This window comes from Odocoileus virginianus, chromosome 6, assembly GCF_023699985.2.
Source record: "Odocoileus virginianus isolate 20LAN1187 ecotype Illinois chromosome 6, Ovbor_1.2, whole genome shotgun sequence".
Taxonomy (NCBI): domain Eukaryota; kingdom Metazoa; phylum Chordata; class Mammalia; order Artiodactyla; family Cervidae; genus Odocoileus; species Odocoileus virginianus.
The window spans coordinates 16,918,593-16,933,753 of record NC_069679.1 but is presented as its reverse complement, the minus strand read 5'-3'; the positions used below and the strand labels follow the sequence as shown (position 1 = coordinate 16,933,753).

General features: G+C 39.5%; 1 protein-coding gene across 1 annotated transcript; it reads left to right on the top strand.

Moving 5' to 3' along the window:
* Nucleotides 1-68: 68 nt before the first annotated feature.
* On the top strand, nucleotides 69-14,388 carry PARP2 (poly(ADP-ribose) polymerase 2). The gene is made up of 16 exons (XM_020887276.2): nucleotides 69-176; nucleotides 1,050-1,184; nucleotides 1,514-1,584; nucleotides 2,154-2,204; nucleotides 8,710-8,806; nucleotides 9,222-9,297; nucleotides 10,091-10,193; nucleotides 10,754-10,916; nucleotides 11,183-11,321; nucleotides 12,307-12,370; nucleotides 12,452-12,586; nucleotides 12,841-12,968; nucleotides 13,131-13,230; nucleotides 13,540-13,638; nucleotides 13,869-13,993; nucleotides 14,112-14,388. The coding sequence occupies exons 1-16, from the start codon at nucleotides 134-136 to the stop codon at nucleotides 14,269-14,271; spliced, it is 1,689 nt and encodes a 562-aa protein (XP_020742935.1). The 5' UTR covers nucleotides 69-133; the 3' UTR covers nucleotides 14,272-14,388.
* Nucleotides 14,389-15,161: the final 773 nt, after the last annotated feature.

The window sequence follows — 15,161 nt, the reverse complement described above, 5'->3', positions numbered from 1 at the left end:
GCGATATGCAAATATTACAGTGCGTCCCGCCCCTGGCAGTTCCACGCTGGGACGTGCACGCGCTACGGTTCCCGCCTTTAGACTGCGCTGGCGATTCCTGGGAGCGGGCTGATGACGTCAGCATTCGGGCTCCATGGCAGCTAGACGGCGGAGGACTGCCGGCGGCAGAGCGCGAGGTTCGGAGTGAGCTGTGTGGGCCAGAATACTGGGAGCGGGGATTCAGAAAAGGAGCTGTGCCTTCTACTATAGCCCTTCCTAATTCCATCACTCCCTGAACCAGCATTTGTTTTGATGCCGAACTTTGACAGTTTCGGTTGTCATAGCTTTTGGGGGTTACAAAATTGTGTCTGACCGCCTGTTGACCTGTTACAACTTAGTGTCAACACGGTTTTAAATACCTAATACAAAACAGTTTTAAAAAATTAAGTGTAAGGTGCACCATTATTTTATGTACCATTGAGCAAGGAAAAACGCTTCCAGTTAAAACGTGATTCGCAGCTTATAAGTCATCCCTTGTAAAATGCATCCCAGTTTCAGAGATTATAAAATGCAGCTCTTAAAATTGGCTTATGACATATCATACTCTGTGTATTGTGTTCTTAAATGTGTTGTCTTCCTCTGGATTTTTCAGTTAGGGCAACTGAAGTACAAAGAGATGAAATAACTTCTACACTGATTCTCCAGTTAGCGGAGACAGGGCACAGACTCCAGAGCACTCTATTAAACTATTTCATACCAGCTTTTGTAGTTTGAGGATAGGAATTTGGAGGGTATCGGGGCACAAGTAAACAGAAAAGATAAGCAGTTTGAGACTGATGCCTGAGGCCATGAACTCACATGATCTGTGAGTTGTTTTGTTTAGCTAGAATATTGGTTCAGGAACTCAGACTGTTTCCTGAGTGGTATGGCAGTTATTATTCCTTTGTAAATTTACGAAACCATCTTAATCTATTTCTTTAAAAAGATGTTTTTGCATAGTAGCATCATATTCAGTCTGTACTCATTCTTTTTGCTTCTTTGCCCATTCTTCTTGCCTATTTTGAATAAAGTTGAAAGGGTTAATAATGGCAAAACAGTTGCAGAAGACCCTCCTCCTGCAAAGAAAATTCGAAAATGTCACAGGGTGAAAGAGGAGCCTGTGGCTGAAGGAAAGGCAGATAATGACAAGACTGAAGACAAGCAAGGTCAGCCCCCGACATACACCAAGGAGGAGGTGGACCAGCAGGAGGGTCGCTGGGAGGGCTAAGGGTGGGAGAGTTCTTTGTTTTTGTTCTTTCAACTCATTTCTTCTTTCCTTGAAGATATAATTAACTTTATCTTTTGGGCACATCATAGGACTCATCTAGTTTCTCAAAAGCTTTAGTTTCACATATTTTATTATAATAAATTGAGACTTGAGCAGATCAAGTTGCTTGGGAAGGGCAGAGTGACTTATGACAGGTTTCTAGCTAACCATGACAGCTGTTTTTGTTTCCCATACAAGTAGATATGGTACTTATCTGTCTTCCCTCAGAGTCTGTGAAGACCTTACTGTTAAAGGGCAAAGCTCCGGTGGACCCAGAGTGCACAGCCAAGGTGGGGAAGGTAAGAGACTCCCACTAATTTCTCAAAGAACCATTGTTCTTATTGGGATTCTTGTCTGGAACATTGCTATTATGTATTTTAGGAATCCTCTCCAAAATTTTTCCAAGGCTAAGGGATGAACAGCATGGGGTTTGGGAGTACTAATCATGGTGTTTTCTAGCATGGTTAACTTATGGGGTTGTCATCAGCTTTCCACACCTCTTTCTCAATTAGAAAATTGTATCATTATCAGTGTTCTAATGAGAAACTGTGCACTGGTATGTATGGCATGAGTTACTGATGAATGGGAAAAGGATTTGAAGAATACAGAAGAAAGGCTCCTTCTGGAACAGGTTGCCTTTACTGAGTTAGACTCATTTGTGTTTCTGTAATTACATAAAGGCAACATGTTTTCATTATAGGATTGACAGGTTATGTTTAGAAGAACATACTTTTGCATTTCTTTCCCTGGAAGATGCATGTTGGTAATGTGGGAGAGTGATAGTTTGGGGCATAAAAAATTTCGAACCTCACTTATGATCTCATCAGGGCTGGGAATGTACAAATGTCAGTTTTTTCTTTCTCTCTAGGCCCATGTGTACTGTGAAGGAAATGATGTCTATGATGTCATGCTAAATCAGGTAAGGGAAGAAACTATGAGAATTTCTTCTTGATAATTATTGATGACAGTGTCCCAAAGCCCAGATCTTTAATTCTGAAGTCCCTTATATTGGCCCCATAATCCCAAATACTCAACTCTAGTGCACTCTGCCTAATAGTGGAGTCTCTATAAGAAGCAGATCCTTTAGCAGATTTTGTCTTTATTGAACCTATGAACCCACTGTTCATATGATTTTGCACATTTCCTGATAAGTTGTTGGTCTTTTTTCTTATGGGCTTTGAGGAACTTTAGGATAGTTCTTCATCTATCAATTAAATTGCTTATATATTTTCAAAATTTTTCATTTTCCTTTTGATTTTCTTTATAGTATACTTTTTGCCCATATTGGGAAGTTTTAAATTTTTATGTAGTTAAATTTATTTTTTTCTTTTTTAAATTTATTTTTATTGAGGTAACATTGGTTTATTATATAAGTGTCACTGTGTAGAAATACCTACTACAGGATGCTCACCACCAAAACTTTAGTTCCCATCCATCATCATACAGTTCTCCATGCTCATCAGAGATATGGGCCTCTAATTTCCTTTTTTTGTGTTGTCCTTGTCTGGTTGTGGTATCAGGATAATGTGGGCCTTGTAAAATGAGTTAGGAAGTATTCCCTCCTCTTCAATTTTTTGGAAGACTTTGAGGAGAAGTATTGAATCCTCTTTGAATGCTTAATAGAATTCACCTGGGAAGCTGTCTTGCCCTGGACTTTTGTTGGGGGTAGGTTTTTTATTACTGTTTCAATCTCTTTACTAGAGTTTGGTCTATTGACATTTTCTATTTCTTCATTATTTGGAACATTGATTCTAAGATTTGTCCATTTCTTCTAGGTTGTCCAGTTGTTGGAATATAGCTAATTATAATATTCTTTTATAATTCTTTGTATTTCTGTGGTACCCATTCTTATTTCTCCTCTTTCATCTCTGCCTTTATCAAAGTCTTACCTCTTTTTTTCTGAGACTAGCTAAAAGTTTGTCAGTTTTATTTATCTTTTCAAACAGCCAGCTCTTAGTTTCATTGATCTTTACTATTATCTTTATAGTCTATTTATTCCTACTCTGATCTTTTTTGTTTCCTCCCTTTTACTGACTTTAGGCTACATTTATTCTTTCCTGGTTCCTTTAGGTGTGAGGTTGGATTATTTATTTGAGATTTTTCTTGTTTCTTGAGGTAGGCATGTATTGCTTTAAACTTCCCTCTTTTTGCCTCTTTTGCTGCATCCCATAGATTTTGGCATGTCGTATTTTCATCTTCAGTATTCTTAATTTCTCCTCTGATTTCTTTGTTGACCTCCTAGTTATTCAGTCGCGTACTGTTTAGTAGCACATTGTTCAGTTTCCACATATTTGTGATTTTTCCAACTTTCTTCTTGTTGATTTCTACATCGTTGTAGAAGTTTCATGCCATGTTATCAGAAAAGACTTTTGATAAGATTTCAGTCTTCTTAAGTGTATTGAAAAGACCCCGATGCTGGGAAAGATTGAGGGCAGGAGAAGAAGGGGACGACAGAGGATGAGATGGTTGGATGGCATCACCAACTCAACAGACATGGGTTTGGGTAGACTCCAGGAGTTGGTGATGGACAGGGAGGTCTGGCATGCTGCAGTTCATGGGGTCACAAAGAGTTGGACACGACTGAGCGACTGAACTGAAGTGTATTGAGACTTGTATCTCAACATATTTTTTGAGAAAGTTCCATATGCACTTGAGAAGAATGTTTATTCTGCCGCACTTGGATGAGATGTTCTGTACAAATCTATGAAACATCTAATCTAATGTTTCATTTAAGGCTGCTGTTTTCTTGCTGACTTTCTATCTGAATGATCTATCCATTGATGTAATTTGGGTGTTAAAAGTCCCCAACTATTATTGTGTTGCTGTCAGTTTCATCCTTTACGTCTGGTAATAATTGTTTTATATATTTTGGTGCTCCAAAGTTGCATGTGCATATATTGAAAAATGTCTTCTTAATGAATTGTTCCTTTTATCATTATATAATGTCCATCTTTGTCTCTTGTTACCTTTGTTTTTCTTTTTTTTTCTTTATGTATTTGGCTGCACCAGGTCTTAGTTGCAGCACTTCCATCTTCATTGCAGCATGTGGGCTCTTTAGTTGTGACATGCAGGATCTAGTTCCCTGACAAGGGATCAAACCCAAGCCTCCTGCATTGAGATCTTGGAGTCTTAGCCACTGGACCACCAGAAAAGTCACACTGTTACCTTTTTTTCCTATCTCTATTTTGTCTGATAGATAAAATAGGCCTTTTAGGGCTTCCCTGATAGCTCAGTTGGTAAAAGAATCCACCTATAATGCAGGAGACCATGGTTCAATTCCTGGGTTGGGAAGATCCACTGGAGAAAGGATAAGCTACCCACTCCAGTATTCTTGGGCTTCCTTTGTGGCTCAGCTGGTAAAGAATCTGCCCGCAATGCGGGAGACCTGGCTTCAATCCCTGGGTTGGGAAGATCCCCAGAAGAAGGAAAAGGCTACCCACTCCAATAATCTGGTCTGGCGAATTCCATGGACTGTGTAGTCTATGGAGTCGCAAAGAGTCAGCTTAGCGCCTTTCGCTTTCACTTTGTCTGATATGAGTGTTGATTACACTCACTTTCTGTTGGCAGCCATTTGCTTGGAGTGTCATCTTTCATCCCTTCACTCTGAGCCTATGTTTTTCTTTAGAGCTGAGTAAGTCTCCTGGAGGCAACATACAGTTAGATCTTATTTTTTAATCCATCCAGCCACCAGTCTTTTGATTGGTGAACCAATCTTTTGATTGGTGAGCCATTTACATTTAGAATGATTATTGATAGATGAAGTCTTATTGTTGCCATTTCATCTTTTGTTTCTGGTTATTTGATATTGCCATTGTTTCTTTTTCCTTGTGTTTCTGTTTGCCAGTTTGGTTTGGTGGTTTTCTGTGATATTTTTCTGAGTTTCCTTTTTTTTTTTTTTTTTTTTACTGTTTGGTACCTCTGCTCTAGATTTATGTTTTGTGGTTACCATGAGGTTTATATAAACATCTCTTAGATAAAATAGTCCTTTTTCTGCTGATACCATCTTACCTTATTTGACTCTACAGGTTCCATCCTCTTCCCCTTTTATGTTTTTGTTGTCTCAAATTACTCCTTTTTATATTGTGTTTCCTTTTTTATAATTAATTTATTTTTTAAGTGAAGGATAATTGCTTTATAGAATTTTGTTTGTTTCTGCCAGACATCTTTATATTGTGTTTCTTACCAAATTGAAGTAGTTTTCTGTTTTTTTTCCCCCTTTAACCTTTATGCTGTAATAAATTGTTTAAAATCTATTCTGATAGGGTTGCAGTTTTCTGATTCTGTTTATCACCTTACTCAAAGATTTGTGTACTTTTGCTTTTCTGTTACAGATAGAAGAGCTCCTTTCAACATTTCTTGTAAGGCAGGTGTAGTGGTGATGAACTCTCAACTTTTGTCTGGGAAAGCTTTTTTTCTCTTTCATCTCTGAATGATGACTTTGGTGGATATAGTATTCTTGGCTGATAACTTTTATCTTTCAGTATTTTGAGTGTCATTCCAGTTGTTCTTGACCTGTAGAGTTTCTTCTGAGAAAGCTGCATATAGCCTAGTGAGGATTTCTTTGTAGGTGAGCATCCTTTTTTTCCCCCCTCTGGCAATCTTTAAAATTCCTATTTTATCATTGACTTTTGACAGTTTTAATATAATGTGTCCTGGAGAAGATCTTTTTGTATTGAGGCAATTAGGTGTTCTCTTAACTTCATAGAGTGGTACACCAATTTTCTTCTCTAGGTTTGGGAATTTCTCAGCTTTTATTTCTTTATATAAACTCTCTGCCCCCTTCTCCCTCTCTTCTTCTTCTGAAATACCATTACCTAATGTTGCCCTTCCTAAAAGAGTCAGATAGTTCTTACAGAATTTCCTCCTTCTTTTTTTACATCTTAATTCTCTTTCCTAATCTACCTGTGTCTTTTCTAGATTTCTGTATTTGGGCTCACTTATTCTGTCTTTCATATGGTCTTCCCTAATTCCAATGTTTTCTGACACATTATCTTGTTTATTGAGTTCTTCAGCTCCAAAATTTCTGCTTGGTTTTTTATAGAGTTTTAATCTCTTTAGTAAAGTATTCCTTCTGGTCATTAATTTTATTCCTGAACTCACTAAACTGCCTCTGAGTTTTCTTATAGTTCATTGAGTTTCTTCATGACAGCTATTTTGTATTCTCTATCATTTAGATCACAATATTCCGTGACTTTGTTTTGTTTCTGGAAAATTGTCATTTTATTTTCGCGATACATTGGTTATTCCTAGTGTTTGATGAGGTGTTCTTCTGCCAGCACATTTGAAGTAGTGAACACCTTTCTTCTTTAGGTGAAGTTTTTTTTTAAATCATGATTTTTAAGGATTCAATAGGTTAGAAATTAGAAGGCTTTCCTTTGCTTTCCAGTAGGTGGCGCTCTAGCACAAGTTTTTGGTTGCTCTTACCTGATCTGCCCCTGCTTGTATTTGAGAGCACTTTCCACCTTGCGCCACCTCTGTCAGAGGGCTCACTGTTGTGCCTCCAAGGCTGTTGGAGTTTTGCTGCTGCTACTGCCACTGGCATCACCGCCTGGAGCACCAGGGTGGTAGGAGCTTCCATGCATCTGGAATCTCCTAAGTCATAGGCTCCACCTCAGGAGGAAGGGGAGCAAGAAGCCAGGTCGCCTCACCAGTGCCTCTGAGATCTCTGGTATTGTTGCTTTCAGCCAGGAGCTGCCAGTGAGGGTGAAGGTGCAGGAGCCAGTCATGGGCCCCCCGTGGCTCCCATCATTGCTGCCCCTGCAGCCACGAGGCCAGAGTCACGTGCATCGCAGCACCTTCTGCTGCCGGGTTCTCTGGCAGGACTTCCTCTGTTCCAGGCCACCCACCTTTACATGTACAGACGTGTGGAATTTTCTGGCATCCTGGTGTGTGGGCACCTTTGCTGAGCTTCGGATTTTTTCCTTTCATAGACTGAAGGGGAGAGGTGAAGGGAGCATTTTATTTTTCCATCATGCCACTGACCTCCAGTTTTTTTCTCTTCTATCTTTTCCTCTTTGCTTATTTTTGTTGTTTTGGATAGATACTGCTCATGCTTGGTATTTCCTGAATATGTCTTCATATTTGAATTTATTGATCTATCATATATCCTTCTAACAGCTATGTAGAATTCCTCTGTTAACCAGTTTTTTCCTTGAAATATCATAAGCAGATATAAAAGGTCTTAAGGCCCCTTTTTGTTCTACCATTCAGCGAATTTGTAATGTGAGCAGGCAAGAGGTAGAACAGGTAACATGCTTAGCAAAGAAGAGTGGTGGCTAACCAGGGCTCAGCTTGACAGCACAAGCTGCTGTTCCCTATCAGGAACTGCTCCCTCTCGTCACTGGAGTAGGTTACTCACAGGACACCTTTTTAGATACTGTTCACATTTTCTCTGAATGTCTCCTGGTCATGTTAGGTATGGGGTAGGTGTGGCAGTGGTTTCTGCCTATCCTTTTTCCCCTCCTAACATTGTCCTACTCTCAACTCATGGTCAAATTGTAGCAGATGAGATGCCAAAATTGTAGATAGTACTGTTAAAGAATAAGTTGTCTAAACGAAGAAGCATAATGGTTACAGATCTTAGGGGCATCAAAATTGTTTTCATTTGGAAAATAATGACTGCAAATGGATTGGGAGCTGGAAAACACATGGCCTCGGGAATATCTATGGAGAGAGGAAAGGCAGGAAGAAACAGAAGGAGCCAGTCAATATAGGATATTTGAGGTTGGATAGAGGTTTTAAGAAGCCTTTAATTCCTAGGAATTCAAAGTATAATATAGAAACCCTTTTCTTCCTTTATTATATCCTTACTCTTTTTTTTTTTTTTTTTTGAGTTTTAAAGTGAATTTATTAAGGAATGGTCCTAGGAAGGCAACAGTGTTTGATTTGTCATTAAAAAAAAAAAAGTCCTGTTTCTTCATGCTGTATACTAAAGAGGGTACAGGGTTATGAACTGCTTTATATTGGAATTCTCTGATAGTATAGCACAGAGTAGTCATTTCTGCAATGCTAGAATAAATTTTTTTTTTTAAAGTCTCTTCTATGCTTCTCTTCAAAAAGCGATGAACAGTAAAGGATGGCATTTAAAAAGCCATTTCTTTTTTCTATTCATTCTGTAGTACTGGAGCCAGTATTTTTACCATCACAGGCTACAATTTTCACTTTATCCACTTTAATAAGTTCTGTCACCTCTCTGAATTCAACATCATTCAATACAAAAGTCCACACGTTATCGCAGAATCTGTATGTCTTTAGAGAGCCCCTGAAGTTGACTATATCCTTACTCTTAACCGAACCTGATTTTCTTGTTCCTTGCTGTCCTTTCCTCATGGCAGTTACGGTAACCTTTGACCAAGAGTCATTGGTTTATGTGGCTTTCATTTGCAAACCTCTGTCCTTTTATGTTCATCTCTCTCTTATCATAGACCAATCTCCAGTTCAACAACAACAAGTATTATCTGATTCAGCTGTTAGAAGATGATGCCCAGAGAAACTTCAGTGTTTGGATGAGATGGGGCCGAGGTAATTGCTTTTATTGTGGATTTTGTGAGTTGTTATTTAGAAAGCCAGAAGCAGTTTAGTGAGTAGCCAAAGGATTCTCTGGGTTTCAGTTGGTGTAGTGGAGTTTCTGTAACCTGAGAGAGGCTTAGGAATCAAATTGTGCTGCTTGAAATTGGGGCATGGCAGGCACCCTCATTAGCACTGGAAAAACTAAGAGCAGCCTGTTAAGGCTGAGAACTCTACTGTGATTGGGCTGCAAGTGCTGCTCAGAGACAACACTAAGGCCTAAGCCCTTTCATCTTTTCCTTCTTGCCTTCCTGCCTGTTTGTCAGATGCTAAGTGGAGAGACCTTAGAGATCTGGCTTGTTACTATCAGAGAACTCTTCTTGGGTTGAGGGGGCAGGGAACCATCTTACATGTGGCGTTTACTTTGCAGTTGGGAAGACAGGGCAGCACAGCTTGGTGGCTTGTTCCGGGGACCTCAGCAAGGCCAAGGAAGTCTTTCAGAAGAAGTGAGTGCTAAGAATTGAGTACAAAATAATATCTTTCATCTTCTTGGGTATGTCTTCTTTAGGAATTTCATCATAAGTGTGAGCTGGCTTAAATGATAATGTCTTTCCACTGTGACACCATGTGACTGGAACAGCACTATATTTAGATAGTGATTAAATCACTTGGAACCAGAAATTGACTAAAATCTGAAGAAGCTAACATATTCAGCACATGACCAACAAATTAGGAAATTTGGAGAGAATGAGATGAGACTGTTCAGCTACAGTTTAGAAAAGTATGGGCCTTCCTTAGTGGTCCAGTGGCTATGACTCCATGCTCCCAGGGCAGGGGGCCCTTGTTTGATCCCTGGTCAGGGAACTAGATCCCACATGCCACAACTAAGAGTCCACATGCCATAACTGAGGGTCCCACATGCAGCAACCCAGCACAGCCAAATAATTAAATAAATAAATTTTTTTTTAATTGTTTTACTGTGATATGAAAAACTTTCTGGAGTCACTGGGAATGTTTCTTTCAGAGGAAAGGATTGGATAGTAATCTTTTGTCTTAAATCTCAATGACTTTAGTGATGTTTGAAGCCTTTGGGAAAACTTCAGTGACCTTTTTTACCATTTTTTGTTCCCTTTTTCTCTAGAGCTTTTCTGTCCATTCAGGGTCCTAATTTAGAATCCAGATTTATGGAATATTGATGGTATAAGAAATAAAAAGTTTTAGAGATATTCTTAGGAAAAAGCACATACCTAGTAGTAGACCCTTATTTGTAAGATTTTCTCATCAACTTGAACTCTACAGATTCCTTGACAAAACAAAAAATAATTGGGAGGATCGTGAGAAGTTTGAGAAGGTGCCTGGAAAATATGATATGCTACAAATGGACTATGCCAGTAATACACAGGTAAACTCTGACTGTATGTTTAGGGAAAAATTATTTCCTCTTAACCAGAGTGAAGTCTAGTAGAGTGACTTGGATGAGGTCCTAGTCTCTATTATTTATTAAAGTCCTTATAAAATCTTAGGTTCTTAAAAAAAAAAAAAGTTCTGTTTTTTGTTTAATTTTGAGTGCTAAGGTACAACCAAGATGCTTTCCTGAAAGGATCTTTCCTGAAAACTCTCACAAATTTTTCATATTTGAAAAATGGAAAAACTAGTCTTTTTAAGGTGAGAAGATTTGAGATATAATAGCTGTCTTTACAAACTTAATGACATCATATTAGGAGGACCTTGTAGAACTTATTCTGAGTGTTTAACTGTGGGAGGCAGAAGTAAGACAAGAAGGTGGAAGTCACACTGAGTAATCTAACTAGGTTTATAATGGGATGGGCCTACATTCAAGCAAAAGCTGGTATTCATCTGCCAGTGATATTGTACAGCCAGTCCTTGCAGGGAACATACAATAAATCTTTTCAGATTCTATTATTTTTTTCCTTTTTTTTTTTTTTTTTTTTTGAGCTATAGAAGGAAGAGGAAACAAAGAAAGAGGAATCCCTTAAATCCACCTTGAAACTAGAGTCACAGCTAGATCTTCGTGTACAGGAGCTGATAAAGTTGATCTGTAATGTCCAGGCCATGGAAGAGATGATGGTAGAAATGAAATACGATACCAAGAAAGCTCCACTTGGTAGGACTTCAGATTCTATCCTACATGCTCACTTAATATTCTTAGTTCATTTAACAGGATATTTTGTCACCATCATCATTTAAAGCTTGCTGATATTGCTGAGTAAACGAAGAGAGAATTGGGGTGAGAAGTTGTATGGGGGTGGGGGGGGCAGAGGAAGAGCAATTTTGAAAGTTGAAAGGTGAGTCTTTGTTGGGCAGGGTCATAAATACAGTTTCCAGGATAGGCCTGTAGTTGTGGAGTCTGATCTCTGTCTGGGTCTGCAGGGAAGCTGACAGTGGCACAAATCAAGGCAGGTTACCAGTCTCTTAAGAAGATTGAGGATTGTATTCGGGCTGGCCAGCATGGACGAGCTCTCGTGGAAGCATGCAATGAATTCTACACCAGAATCCCACATGACTTTGGGTATGGCCTGTGCTGTTACTTCACTTTGGTATTCTGCCCAGCAATATCCCCTACATCACTCAGCAGAAATTATCATCTTTTTAATTTTTCATTTCCAAGGAAATGACCATCTTGAATAGATACACAGCCAACATGATTATATATAAATAACCTATTTAATCAATTTACCAGTACGGGATGCAATCTCCTGCCTTGATTTACAACAATATTCTCTGACCAAGTGGAAGTTACCAACTCTAGGCAGAGTGGGTCTAGCCATCCAGCCAGCATGTAAAACGCCTTCAGGCATATCACCCAATTCTATAAGGTGACTAACACACCAGCACTATTTCTGTAAACTCAAATGATATTGTTTATAAGCTCTGAGGACTCGTCTGTCCCCACCTCCGGGGACAGTGCTGCACAGGAAGGCGGAGCTGAAGGGGGGGGATGGGCAGGGGGTGCACATGGGGAAGGGAGCAGTGGTTTAACTTGACACTGTGACTAGAGTAACTGATGTGCTCAGTCTTTCTCTACAAAAAAAAAAAATATATATATATATATTTTATTTTCATTGATTCTGCATTCTGTTGCTTACTTTATTTTTATTCCTCCATTGCTTTATAGAGGCCTGTGACCTAGAAATAACCCTGAGTGGTCAACAGGTGTATTGCTACCTGTGTATTTCTAGATAGGACTTCATCCAGACTGTTCCTTCTTGATGTCGGCACATCTTATTTTTTAAAAACTCTCATAAAAACGAATTTTAACTCTGTAGTCTCACAGGTCAAAGTCTATGTAGTTTGTTTTATCCTACTCAGAATATATACATAATATCTCTTTATGTATTTGAAAGTTAAAAATCTCATACCGATCTCTTTTCAAATGGAAAACCACTGTTATTATACCTATTTTCTAAAGGACCTATCTTTAGTCTGTGTTTTTGGTCATATGCCTTTCGACCACACATTAGAGAATTAATTATTGGCTGTATCTCTGCCCTTAGACTCCGTACCCCTCCATTAATCCGGACAGAGAAAGAACTGTCAGATAAAGTACAACTACTGGAGGTGAGATACATGTGGATTGGGAAATATTAAATCCCTTGTCCCAGGTTTCTCCCACATTGATTATCTGTCTCATCTTGTCAGGCTTTGGGAGACATTGAAATTGCAATTAAACTGGTGAAGACAGAACTGCAAAGCCCGGAACACCCATTGGACCAACATTATAGAAGACTACAGTGTGCCTTGCACCCTTTAGACCATGAGAGTTATGAGTTCAAAGTAAGAAAAATGATCATTTATTTTCACCATTAAGATCCACTCTCCCCATGCCACTATTCTCTGACTTCATCTGGTTAAGAGAAAACTTTAGGGCAGAATTTCTATTTACTAAGAATTGGGAAGGTAAGGCTCTTTCTGGCTGCCCTTGTGAGACCACTTAGGCCAATTTATACAAGAAGCCCAAGGTTCTTCAGTTCAGCCTGGTCTCTATTTATAGAGTCCATGTCAGCTTTGTCTTTCATTCTTTTTCACAGGTGATTTCCCAGTACCTACAGTCTACCCATGCTTCCACACACAGTGACTATACCATGACCTTGCTGGATGTCTTTGAAGTTGAAAAGGAGGGTGAAAAAGAGGCCTTCAGAGAGGACCTTCATAACAGGTCTCCATTTAACTTTTGGTTTGGGAAGACAGTCCCTTGCCTGAAGTGCAGTTAGGGAACTCATAATGAAGGATAGCCTAGACAACTGTTGGCTTTTTGATGCTTATGGCCTGTGTTTGCAGGAGAGCAAGAGAGAGTACAATAATACTGGCTTTTCCTTAGGATGCTACTCTGGCATGGCTCCAGGCTGAGTAACTGGGTGGGAATCCTGAGCCATGGGCTTCGAATCGCCCCACCTGAGGCTCCCATCACAGGTTACATGGTGAGTGGAAATTGGAACCCTTTTTTTTTTCTAGATTAGGATTAAGTGGTGACATCCCTAAGAACTAAACCAGCTCACTCATAACCCTGGCATTTACTGTGACCCTCCTTTCTTAAATTCCTAAAGATATCTCACCTTTCCCCCAGAAAGCAGAGATTCATCAATGCTTCTGCCTCCTCTTGGAACAGAATTGTGAGAGGAAATGGAAAAGGGTCTATATTGTGTTTAAGATAGTAGAACACAGGGTAGTGCTATGAGCCTTTCTTGTAACACACGGGTTAGGCAATTGACCTTGTTTATATATTTCAGTTCGGAAAAGGAATCTACTTTGCTGACATGTCTTCCAAGAGTGCCAATTACTGCTTTGCCACTCGCCTAAAGGATACGGGGCTGCTGCTCTTATCAGAGGTAAGGCAGGAACACATCTATGATCTCTAGTTTATTATTAGTTCCTATCTTTCCAAAGAGAAAAGACTGGCCACAGAACCAAGAGGTTCACCTGGGAGAACTTGAGAGGGAAGCCGAACATATTTGCCATTGCATTCCGTTCTTCTGCTGGAATAGGAGAAGAAAATGCTGATGGGGTTTTCTGTTTGGCTTTAGAGGATGTGGTCATTTAAAGATGTTTCACTTTGCAGGTAGCTCTGGGTCACTGTAATGAGCTACTCGGGGCCAACCCAGAGGCAGAAGGATTACTTCAAGGCAAACACAGCACCAAGGGGCTGGGCAAGATGGCTCCCAATCCTGCGTGCGCTATCACCTTGTAAGTACTCCGAGGCCGGAGGGCCAGAAAACTCCTTTGGGCCAGATAAGACTCCACTTTCTCTATTCCAGCTTTTGAACCAGAGGCAAATGTTGACACACTGCCTTCCATTTGGCAGGAATGGGAGCACAGTGCCATTAGGACCAGCAAGCGACACAGGAATTCTGAATCCGGAGGGTTATACCCTCAACTACAACGAATTTATCGTCTATAACCCCAACCAGGTCCGTATGCGATACCTTCTCAAGGTTCAGTTTAATTTCCCACAGCTGTGGTGACTGTCGACATTAAAGATACGATAAACCAGAGAAGATGTGACCTTCAAGCAAGAAAACAGGCAATGTTGTACTTTGGATTTTTCTCATATTTTCTGTAATAAAGATAGTACAAATCTATCACTGACTTCTTGGGGCTTTACTTCTGCAAGCACATGTTTCTTCTGATGTTAGTAGACAAAAAGTACAGCTTCTCTACATATCCCACAGCTAGCTGCAGGTTACTCAGGATTCTGTTCTTTCATAGAATAGCCTCCTCTGTGCAGTGAGGGAGACTAATGGAGATTAAAGCTTTTCCTCATTTAACACAGTTTTTCTGCAAACTAGAGTTTGTTGGGTGATATTATAGGAAGGGTAGAGGCAGCAGAGACGGAATTGTTTCCTGTGCAAATCTTCTCACTTGCCTTTTTCCCGTTTACCACCTGCATACCTGGTCTCCCACCACTTAGCATCCTAGATCTCAGGGAGCAAGAGTAAGAAGTAGAATGATTTTGATGTACCCCCATCTTAGAAGTACCAAAGTCAAATCCAGAGGCTTCTTGACTTTGTAAACACATGCAACACAGATAAACACATATAACATACTTCTAGTAACAGTGAAGGTTATTTAAATGAAAACAGTAGCTTATAACTTTTTAGAGACCAGATTACCAATATCTATCAAAAATTTTAAATATACATACACTTTGACCTAAATTACAGATATACATGTTTACATAGATGATGTTACTGCAGAATTGTTATATACAAAAGCCATAAAAAAGGAACTGGTTAAATGTATTCTCTCTTTAAGAAAACACAGGTGGAAATCTTGTGACCTTGGATTAGGCAATAGTTTCTGAAGATAGGACATCAACAGCACAATTAACCAAAGAAAATAATAGTCTTCACCA